The sequence below is a fragment of the Carassius auratus genome, chromosome 16 (assembly GCF_003368295.1).
Source record: "Carassius auratus strain Wakin chromosome 16, ASM336829v1, whole genome shotgun sequence".
NCBI classification, from domain to species: domain Eukaryota; kingdom Metazoa; phylum Chordata; class Actinopteri; order Cypriniformes; family Cyprinidae; genus Carassius; species Carassius auratus.
In genome coordinates, this window is record NC_039258.1 from 18516247 (window position 1) to 18527808 (window position 11562).

General features: G+C 36.6%; 1 protein-coding gene across 3 annotated transcripts; it reads right to left on the bottom strand.

Annotated features, from left to right (window-relative positions):
- Positions 1-357: 357 nt before the first annotated feature.
- Positions 358-10811, bottom strand: znf384b (zinc finger protein 384 b). Of its 3 annotated transcripts, none has more exons than XM_026284597.1 (11): positions 10595-10811; positions 9658-9716; positions 8760-8965; positions 8555-8644; positions 7913-8052; positions 7075-7148; positions 6231-6455; positions 2614-2781; positions 2413-2491; positions 1530-1688; positions 358-1434 (listed from the first exon to the last, which is right to left on the bottom strand). In XM_026284597.1, the coding sequence occupies exons 3-11, from the start codon at positions 8866-8868 to the stop codon at positions 1102-1104; spliced, it is 1377 nt and encodes a 458-aa protein (XP_026140382.1). In that variant the 5' UTR covers positions 8869-8965; positions 9658-9716; positions 10595-10811; the 3' UTR covers positions 358-1101. The 3 variants fall into 3 exon arrangements, with proteins under 3 accessions (XP_026140382.1, XP_026140381.1, XP_026140383.1); XM_026284596.1 differs by having other exon boundaries at positions 8760-8991; XM_026284598.1 differs by lacking the exon at positions 6231-6455 and having other exon boundaries at positions 8760-8991; positions 10595-10810.
- Positions 10812-11562: the final 751 nt, after the last annotated feature.

Below are 11562 nucleotides of genomic sequence, written 5' to 3' on the forward strand. Positions count from 1 at the left end.
ATCTGAAAGTGTATACAAACTTAAGCACAAATAATTCAATCCATTGTTTCTTTGACGTCTGACAAACAACTGTTACTCAATAAATCATGAGGGAATTTATAAATCGTATTACAAAAGTTCAAAATCTACAAACAACAAATAAAGTAGTAACTATTCTTAAAATCGACGAGGGTCCTTGTTGGTTTTGGAGGAATTAATAATAATAATAATATATATAATAATATTCCACATTCTTATTGATTTAGTTATTATAAATGCCAATACTACCCGTTAATTCCATAAATATTTTTTATTGAAAAACCAAGGTTGACAGAGTCAACACATTATAAAACAGATAATCACAAAGAGGCACTTTAAAAGCAATAATTTGTTTTTAATCTTGTTTTAAAGGGTTAATGTACACTTATCTGATTTTGTTCATGTTGTTGCATGTTAACATTTATTTTGATAACAGTTGTTAGAATAGAATGTTATATATTCTATAAATGTAATAATTGAGTATTACATGTCATCTGCAAATGAAAATACTAAAGAAAAACACCATCTCAGACGTTTGCCAACAACATTAATTGACACACAACTTTTACTGTTGTCCTTTTTTCATTCACACACACACACACACACACACACAATACATCTTTTATCCATATACAGTATACGTGTTTTTTAACATATGTAACTGCAAACAAATTTCCCTTTTTAAAAGCAAAAACAGACAAACAATTCCCATACATACTGTGCAAGACCAAATATTTCCGTTCTCATTGACAGTAACAATATTAATGTTGACAGTGCAGTGATCGTACCAACAGCTACAGACGCAGACATTCATACAAACAAGATACACCAGAATTTTCAACAAAAGACTCGAGATATGAGCTGGGTACCCACTGAAACAGCAATAGTCTTCAAGGAAGCTTTTGGGAGGAAGATCCAGATTACAAAAAAAAATACAAAAGTCTTTTTTCTTAAATTTTGTTCATTTAAATCCACTTGCTCCTTTATACAAATAAAAAGGTATCGAGTAAGAAAAGTCATTCTATATCCACGGCTCTGTGTGGATCTCAGTGATTACAAAAGTTTTTTCTACCCTCCAAAGTTTCATGGGATTCCTCGTGCGTTGAGGTGCTCCACCTGTATGGCAGAAGCCTCCACGGTGATGCAGAGGTCTTTGTGAGGGGATATGTCAGACACACTAACAGTTTTATACTGCACATCTGCAGAAGGTACTGGTTTGTATTGGTTCAAGTCGAATATGCACGGCACACCGACCGGCTGGACAAAGGCATTGCTCCTCTCAGCTTGGCTTTGCCTGTTTCCATCCGAGCTACTTCCTCCTGCGTGACTGGGGCTGTGATTCTGCTGGTTTGATCCGGGTAGAGACGGAAGCATATCTGGGGTGTGTTTTCGCATGTGCTTCATCAGATAGGTTTCCTACAGACAGAGAAAGATACATATTAGGATCATTTTTAAAAAGAATCGGAAATGCTGCTCATTGATGGTGAGAGATTGGGCGCTGATGTTTGTACCGAGGTATATGTGTGATTGCATAAACCACAGGAGTAGAGTTTGTCGTGCTTGACTGTGTGAGAGGACAGATGAACCTCCAGGCTGGCTGCGTCTACATAACCACGGTTACAGTGGTGACACTTATATGGTTTATCCTTGTTGTGCTGACGCCGATGAGACTGTAAAAGATTGACAGAAATATTAAAGTGAGAGCTTACCCCCCCAAAAAAATCATGATTTGCTAAAACCATGTTGCTGCAAACCTGTCAAAATCTGAAAGTGAAAGGGAAGCAAGGGTCGTTAAGCTCCAAACAGCATCATAAAACCATCATAAAACAACCTTGTTTGTTTTAAATGTTTAGAAGGTCTACAATAATTTAGTGTAAGGAACAGGTAAAAACGTATGTCACTATACACTGACAATGTTGCTCGATTGCTGGAGGAGGGTTCTGGCAAATTCAAGAATTGAAAAAGAAGAACTGAAGAAGAATGAATGAATGTGAATATAAATTGAATCGGCCACATCCTGCAGGAAGTGATACTGGAATCTAAATCAGAATGACAGAAAGATTTAATCCCTTCATCTACTTATACTACTGTTAAAAATGTGTCAAGCGAATATTCAAAAGTTTGAAAAACGCTCTAAAGAACCTGGCTATTCTAGGTGAAAAATACATTTCTTTGAATTTCAATTCATTCGAATTGTACTTTCATGTATAGAAACTGAAATTTCAATTCTGCACCCTAAAGATAAAACTGAATTCTACGTCAAAAACTGAATTGCACATCCTTTACTCAGCCACCCTTCACCTTCAATTAAAGGAAAAACAGGATACTTTTGTAATTTTTTTTGTAAATATAAATTGCCTTTATATATTTAAATACAGAAAGAGAGTATGTCACCTGCAGGTTAGAAAGCTGAGTGAAAGACTTCTCACAATCAGGATGTGAACATTTGTATGGCCTGTCTCCTGTGTGGATCCTGAACAGGCACAAAAAAAAGAGATAAGAAATTAATGGAAAACTCAACTGAATAATAAAGCAGGTGCAAACACCAATCAAAAAGAAAAGTCACAACTGAAAAGAACACATCCTGTGTGGTACCTGTGGTGTTGATGCAAGTGACTGAGCTGCCTGAAGGTCTTTTGGCAGTAGTTACAGGTGTAAGGTTTGACTCCTGTGTGTATTCGTACATGCTGAGCAAGGTAGCTTGTGTTGGCAAATGATTTCGTGCAGTGAGTACACTTGTGAGGTTTGGCTTCTGTGTGGCTTCTGCAAAGGAGGAAAGACCAACATGTTTACCCAGAGGCTCATTCAATAATTTACACACACACTACACAAATATTTGACATAATGTTCTTCATATCTACACTCACTCTGCTGACCTTTCTCGGGTGGTCCCTATCAGTACTGCCAAAATTGTCAAAAGTGTGCAGTGTATTTCAAAGTCATTTGGAAGTGGTATGGTAGGTGCTTGAATGAGGTCAGAGAAAGGGCAGATCCATTTCTCAAAAAAAAACATTAGCACTAAATCCTCACAGGAGCCCAATCCCATGTCCATGTGTGATCAGGAGTGGACGAAACCTTTGTGTGACCTCTATTTCAGAGCGAGGCAGAACCTCATAAAACTTCTACACTGCCATGGGACGATAATGTAGAGTCAAAGAGAACTGGGCTTTCACTGACAGCTGCAATTTCAGTTCAATCCTTCAGTCGGGGTGTGTGTGTGTGTGTGTGTGTGTGTGTAAAGCTCCACAGTGTGGTGTAAAAGTTTAAGTAGTCTGAAGTAATAAAAAGTGTGCCAGAGGAGAAATAAATTAAACAAATAGAGAAAGAAATGAAAGGGAAATATAGAAAAGAAAAACAATAATTTCCTTCTTTGAAACCTGAAAAGTTTTAGTTTCTTCTAACAATATTTTCTCCAGTACATCAGCGAGACAGATTTAATGTGTAATCTGCCCACTACACATGGTGACATCAACTGCGCCATTGTAAAGACTGTGGTATATAATTACACAGTCCATTACACATAAATTTACATATAAGCAAACTATCAGCAGAGTATGTTGCTATAGCAACAAGCAAGAGAGGACGAGGCCCTGATGCCATCCTTTCCAGCGGGACTGCAGAATGTCTCAGAGGGCAGAAACCCAGAGCACTTGTCTGTGTTCAAAAACTGCTAGATGGAGCACAACTGAAAGCACAATGCAGAGGTCACAAGAAGCACTTTAACCACGCAGGCTTTTTGTCGGTTATTCATGAAGTGGGCTGAAAACACTGTCAGCTACTGCTTTGGAAATGGGAAAAAATAAATAAATAACATATATATATATATATATATATATATACATATATTTATATAAAATCTCTCTGACACTAGCATTAGGCTTTTAAGAAAATAATGCTGTTAGAATAAATGTAGATTTGTCAAGCACTTTTTACATGACATTCTAAATCAACATGTTACATTATTATCATTTTTTTATGTGTTTAACATATGTAGTAAATATTTGTAGTAAATATTTTAAGTCAACATCTTAACTTTGACAGCCCTAAAAATACATTATGTGAAATAAGTATATTTTCTCTCAAATTTTTCTGCACACTCACTTGCTGCCCACAATAATAATAATAATAATTCCTTACATATAAATAGCGCTTTTCTAGGCACTCAAAGCGCTTTTCATAGTCAGGGGGTATCTCCTCATCCACCACCAGTGTGCAGCATCCACCTGGATGATGCGACAGCAGCCATAGTGCGCCAGAACGCCCACCACACACCAGCTTACTGGTGGAGAGGAGACGGAGTGATGAAGCCAATCAGCGGATATGGGGATTGTTAGGACCATGATGGTCAGAGGCCAATGAGTGAAACAGGCCAGGATGCTGAGGTCACACCGCTACTCATTTCGAAAAGACATCCTGGGATTTTTAATGACCACAGAGAGACAGGACCTCAAGTTTAACGTCTCATCCGAAGGACAGTACTGCAATATTGGTCCTAGTACCAATCATTTTAATGTTTATTAATATGTTCAAAAGACCAGAATACAATAACCTCCAGGTGGCTGCAAATAGGTGTGTGAAAAATGTATCTAAAATGGTTTCTCTTGTCAGTCCTGACAGCCTTTTAGGCAGCGCACCGACATACAACGGCGTTGCACTATGGAAGTCCCGAGTTCAAATTCCGACGAGAGGACCCTTCCTGATCCTAGCACCCTTTTCACGCTCTCACTTCGTTTTCTGTCAGTTCTGATCTGTCCTATCATAATAAAGGTGAAAACGCCTAAATAAATAGTTCAAACAGTTTCTCTTTATGCTAAGTTCATAACCACTCCACTCACAGCTGCTGCTTCAGTCTCTTTTTTCTCTAGCAAGATTTCAGCATTTAATTAGCCATAGAATGAATTTATGAGCACATCAAATTGGCGACTTTACAGATGCACACTCTAACTTCGCCTCAGTGAAAAACAGAAAAGCTACAGGTGATGAGGAGCTTCAGCTAAACAGTGAACTACAGTCAGAAGAAATGTTGTCAGGCCTTATGTAAGTAAAAAGGAATTTTTCCTTTCCTGTTCTATCAGACATAATATTTTGCCCATACCCTGTATGATTTCATATTAAAGTGTGAATGAAACTACAAGCATGCGCGTCAGATCTGCATCACATTCAGCAGCGGCAGCTCTTAAAGTAATAGCAGCCAAATAATCTAATAACCAAGATACAGTGGTGTCTGTTAATCAAATAACAAAAACAAAAAGAGGAAATAAATAACTTCTGTAGCATTAAGGATTTATATATATTAAGAATTCAGTGTTTGATAATTATTCCTACTTGCTGAAGGGCACATGTAAATATGACATTTATTATATTGGGTTTCTGTGAAGATTGATAGTTCTCAAATAAACTGTAATGCTGAATGGTTATAGTCACTGGTTAAATATTAGGAAAAAAGAACAATTTAATAGAGACATCAGTAGTACTGGTATCAGTGATGTTCACCTGGATTCCAGATTCCATTAAACAAATATTACATATATACTGTCTTTATGTTGTTTGATTAACTTGAAAATTGAATGTGAAATTACTGGAATATAAAAGTATATTCAAAAACGTTATTGTTAGGTAGGAATAATCACAATTAATTTCAGAATAAAAAAACTAATTTGGGATTTGTTATTAAAAAATTTAATTGACTGAGAGCACATAATTATTGATTTAAATGTATTCGTTTGTTTGTCCTATGGTATTGAACTCTAAAATTAGCTATTCATTGGCTTTATCATATTTGAAGATAAATATCATCCTGTCAAGATCGGCCAGAATTTTAATACTGCTACATCAATACACTGCACAATACTTGACAAAAGTATTATTTATGTATTACACATTATATTTTTGTGATGCCGCGTAAGTATGTGATGCATTTATAACTACTGATTTGAGTGTTGCATTTTTTTTAAAGTACAGAGCTGCAATAGCAGCCATTTATTGGTTATATATGAAAATAAATATTTTCTTATCAGGATTGTCCAGAATTGTAATATCGCTGCATTAATACACTACACAATACTGGACAAAAGTGAAGTGAAGCATAGTATGATATCAATGTGTATCATGTCAAGAGGAAGGACCACCACACACACTCTCCATCACCCGCCTGCTTTGCCACAGACACCCACACACAAACACACACACTCTTAAGGTGCGGTGCTGAATACCGTGTGTGCTGCTGTAAGTGACTGAGCTGTCTGAAAGCCTTCTGGCAGTAGGAGCAGGTGTAGGGCTTGGCACCGCTGTGGATGCGGATGTGCTGGGCCAGGTAGCTGGTGTTAGCGAAGGATTTGGAGCAGTGCGGACACTGGTGAGCTTTCACCTCCGTGTGCGACTTGGAGTGCAGCTGCATGTCTGATTTATTGCAGAACGTCAAACCACACATCCGGCACCTACAGGAAGAAAAACACACACACCAAGGGGAGGACAGAGGGATAAGAGAAAAGGAAAATATGGCAGAAGACAAAGTGCAAATGGAAACGGGACGAGGAAGAAAAGGAAAGTTACAAGCTTGGTCCATCAATAGTGAAAGGAGAAACATGAGACACGACAAACAGGCGAGAAGGAGACAACACAAGCAGGAGGGTGAGAGACTAAGAGGTCAACAGAGAACGATCCAGAGGGAAATCGTAGACTCTAGGCTCCAGAAAAGAAAAACGAGAAGGTGAAGCCAGAAACGCAAGTGCAGATGGGCAATGAATGAGCGACAAAGCGGTGACAGGAGTGTGTCTGTGTGTAGTTGTGTAGATGAGGTTGCACATGCTGCCTAAAAAGATAACACGCTTTCTACTCAAGCACAGCAGACAAACACGCAGATATGCACATTGCGAAGCCTTTAAGCCAGGAGTGTGTGCGTGCGTGTGTGTGTGTCGGCCGGGAGGGCCATGCATTGCTGCAGTATGAAAATAAAGTGACAAAGGAATCTCTGCCTCTGTCTTCGCATCATCTAATAGATCGTAAGAAACACACACTGAGTGCATGCTGAGCCAATGTCCTGCTGGAAAGTCCTACCTGTATGTTTTTCCACCCTCTTTCCCAGCATGCCCTTCTTCTGGAGACAGACTGTAAGGGTTGGCAGAATGATGCTGCAGAGAAAATGAATTTATTATGAAAAAATTATTGATTATTAATTATAATATAGGACGATCTTTGTTTATAATAAAAAGAAAATAATAATTGAGAGTGCAAGTGTTAGTTTTTTTTTTTTTTTATAAATAAAAAGAAGAGTAGATGAAATAGAAATAGAATAGAGTGCTTGTGTTAGTGCAGTGATCCTCAAATTGGGCTTGTGAGATCCATTTTCCTGCAGAGTTTAGCTCCAACACTAATCAAACAAACCTAGCTGTGATTTTCTAATGATCCTGAAGACACTGATTAGCAAACTTAGGTTTGTGATAAGGGATAGAGCTAAACTCTGCAGGAAAGTGGATCTCGCGAGCCAGATTTGAGGAACACTGTGTTAGTGAGACAAGTGTAGAACATTTCTATTTATTAAAGAAATCTATCAGCTTCCACAAAATTGCAACTGTTTTCAACACTGATAATAATGAGAAGTTTTTCTTGAGCACAAAAACCGCATATTAGAATGATTTCTGTACAATCATGTGACAATGAAGATTGATAATTCAGCTTTGCTGATTTATTCACAGGGTAAACAGTGTAGGATTCACTGGAATAAATTACATTTTAAATTATATTAAAATGCATACATTTTTAATTGTAATAGTATTTCACAGTTTTAAAACTAAATGCAGCCATGAGAAGAATAAAAACTTTTTAAAAAATCTTATCTGGGCTAATCACTTATACAATGTCAATAAGGATGACCCTATATGCATTGTTTTCATACCTGTCCTGAAAGACCCAAAATCAAGGGATCTGTCCCAGTAGGTAAGCCAACCCGTGGGAGTGATTCTTTCTTCTTTCTGCCTCGTTTCGACGGTAAAGGGATGATAACCGGTGAGCAGGGCACAGAGTCATTTTTCTTATCTGGTGGAGTCATGCAAGAGTAAAATGCTTTAATTATGTGAGCCAAGACTGATGAGACAATAAGTGTATCTGTTCCTGTTTCAGGCATATTGCACACACAAAATTAGAGTGCAATAATGCCAAGCAATGCAGACAGACATGTACCCATGAAGGTCGCTTGAAAAGCTGGGTACAAGATTCACTTGTACCATATAATAATGATGATGATAAACTTATCAAGCACCTTTCCTACACATCAATGTAACTTCACAAGAAAGAAAACAAACTGATAGACATGGAAAAGCAAAAATATAAAAAATAATTACTGTAAATATCAGGACACAATATTGCAAAGAAAAAAATAAAGATGTCAGAGCAAACGATGAAAGTCATGGCTGCTCCTTCTTGTGAACACATCTCACATCATTTTGATTGGAAATGCTAAAAAATATTTACAAAGCAATATTGTGGCAAAAATCATAGAGTGTGCATGTTAATGTTTATGTGAAATAAGGTGCATTACCAGTCTGGACTGTTATCATGGTGGTGGATGGATGTCCAGGAATAAGGGACTGAGCAGATGACACTGGAGACACCAGAGTGACCAGGCCCGCTAGAAAGGGTGAGACAGCGATGGAAGATTTATGAAAGTGAAAGCAAGTGCAAATAAACTAACCAGAGAAAGCCCTGTAATCAGTAGTGATTAATATTAAACACACGCATGGTACCTGCTGTCATGATGCCGGTAGGAGGTACTGGCAACACTGTGATACTGTGTGAGGACTGAGACGGTTGTGCATGCCCCTGTTTTAGTGTCCTTGCTGTCGTTGTATCCATAGGACCCCCAGCAACCGCCACCACTGCTGTGGTGGGATAGTGGGAGGGGCCATGCGAGTAGGTGGGGCCTTTGTCCTGATTAAGCTGCTCTTTTACCCTATTGAAAAATACAGCATTCTCAATCTAAAAGACAAAAACATTTGGTTATTTGTTAAAAACTGTATATATAACAAAAGGTTTGGGTTTGGTAAGTTTATTATGTTTTGTTTTTGGTAAAGAAAACTTATATGTTCACTAAGGCTACATTTATTTGATGAAAAAAAAACAATTAAAAAAGTGAAATTTAGAAATATTTTTAAGATTTAAAACAGCTTTTTTCTTTTTTTATATATATTTTAAAATGTAATTTGTTCATATGATGTCAAAGCTGATTTTCAGCAGTCATTATTCTGGTCTACTGTGTCACATGATACTTCAGAAATCATTCTAATATGCAGATTTGGTGCAAACAGTTGTGCTGCTTCATATTCTTATGAAATTAGCAATTCTTATGTAAATGATCTTGTACTGTTTTATTTTTACTTTAATATTTACTTAATAGAAATAAAAAACTGCACTTACTTGAAACTGAACAGTGACAAATTAAAATGTTTTATTATCATTTAAATTAATATATATATATTTTTTTTTTTCTCTTACTGATCCTAAGTTTTTTAACAATAGTGTATACAACGTAAAATACAATATAAAACATGAAAATACATTAAGTTTGAAATATATTAATGCTAACACAGGCCAGGCATACAATTCAAATGTAGACAGTTTAAATGTGTATATCAGTGAGCTTACCTGTCCCTGTACAGGGGACCAGAAATATGAAGAATTAAAATGGGAATCCTCCATCAGCCCTGACACAAGAAAGTAAACATTTTGATAAGCAAAAACTGTGCACACACTATAACCTTTGACCTTTTAAAGTGATAGGTCAGGGATAGGGACAGAGTTATACATTATATATTTACCTGTAGTGAACATAAAAAGATTCACAAAGAAAATAATAACAATAGTAAACGCACATTTTATTAATCAACACTTTCAATAACACAATTATATATGGAATTGGACAATATGACTTGGAAATTTGATCCAGGAAGAGCTGGGGTCTGTTTCATAAAACAAGTTTACCAAATAAGCCAGGTTCATTTCAGTTAGTCCGACTTGTTGTCACTGGTTAAATATTAAGTCAGAATAAATGAAATAAGCCTGTCTGTGTGTTTAGATATACTGTTACAGATGGCGGGTTCACATTAGCTCTTGTGTTTATCTAGCGTTAAGAGGATGCGTTTATCATGTTGTTGCAGAAAAGAGAGTGCGCTTTGCTTTATTCTTTATTAAAAAATAATAATAATTATTGTAAAATCATGTTATTTGATTGCATTAAAAATTGTCAAATATTCATCTACCAATAACCCATCCCATCTAAATATCTGAATATAATTGACAGGCTGCGGCGAATCTACTGATCGATGACGAAGGCGGACCTGCAGCCCAAAGCATGACGTGACCCGCGCGCGTTCACGATGCTGCCTGATAAAATAAAAAAAGGAAAGGCGAAAAACGATAGAAAAAAACAGAACAAGTAGGGAAAAAAGCGTCGACGCTGGGACCCAGGCGGTTTTACGCAGACTTCCGGCATTTGAGTCTCGGCGATCGGGCGACAGCAGCGCCAGTGGCTCACATCAACAGCCAAAAACAAGCTTCAAAGTGAAACATAAAGACTGATTACCAGAACTCAGAGACTTTTACTCCCCGCCGGGGATTTCCTACGATCAGGGTAGTGTGCGAAGTCTTTCCGAACCCCCCCGATTGAAGAATTTCAATGAGTTTTTTTTTTCCTCCCTTGTATTTTTTTTTTTTTATTTTTTTTTTATCTTCTCACGGAGTTAGCCGAACTGTCTACACAGCACTTCCTCCTGAGCGGCACGAACGATGCCCGTGCGTCCTGACGTCATATCCGCCCAATAAGGTCAAACATGTCCAGTAAAATGGTTTTAGGATGCCAATTATCCTGTTTATTAAACTGCACTATTTTATCTTATGAAAACATATATTTAGATCTTGAATTTATTAATTGCAAAATGTCACATTGTGAAGAAAAAAATCTATATATACACAAATATACACAAGGTCCAAATTAAAGATTAGTCCTTTTTTCAATTTTCTAGTCCTTCATATATATATATATATATATATATATATATATATATATATATATATATATATATATATATATATACTACACAACAATGTATGTCCAACCAAGAGCCTTCCCGATTAAAAATTTGTGGGAAATGTACAATAGCCAGGGAAACATCGGGGGATTAAAAATTATATCTAATACAAGAAGAGACACACTGCAGGTGAATAGGGTTAAAAAAAAAAAAGTAGCTATAGCCCTACTAACTTGCTCAGCTAAATGATTACATTGTTAATTGCAAACATTTTTTTGTATTACAAGTTTTCTAAATTGTTATGTTTAATTATGCAAATGATTCATTTTTTAATAAAATATGCGCTCATCCAGTTTTTAGATTTTTTTTTTACTTTTTACAGAAGTTTTCTGTACAAAAATAAGTTTCGTTTGCTTGTTTAAATATAGCTGTGTCGCTGTCGCTTCTTAGAGGTAAGAAATGTAATTTATATTAACAATGTCTACACTAGGAGCATGATAATGAAAGAGAACGAACTCGAAGC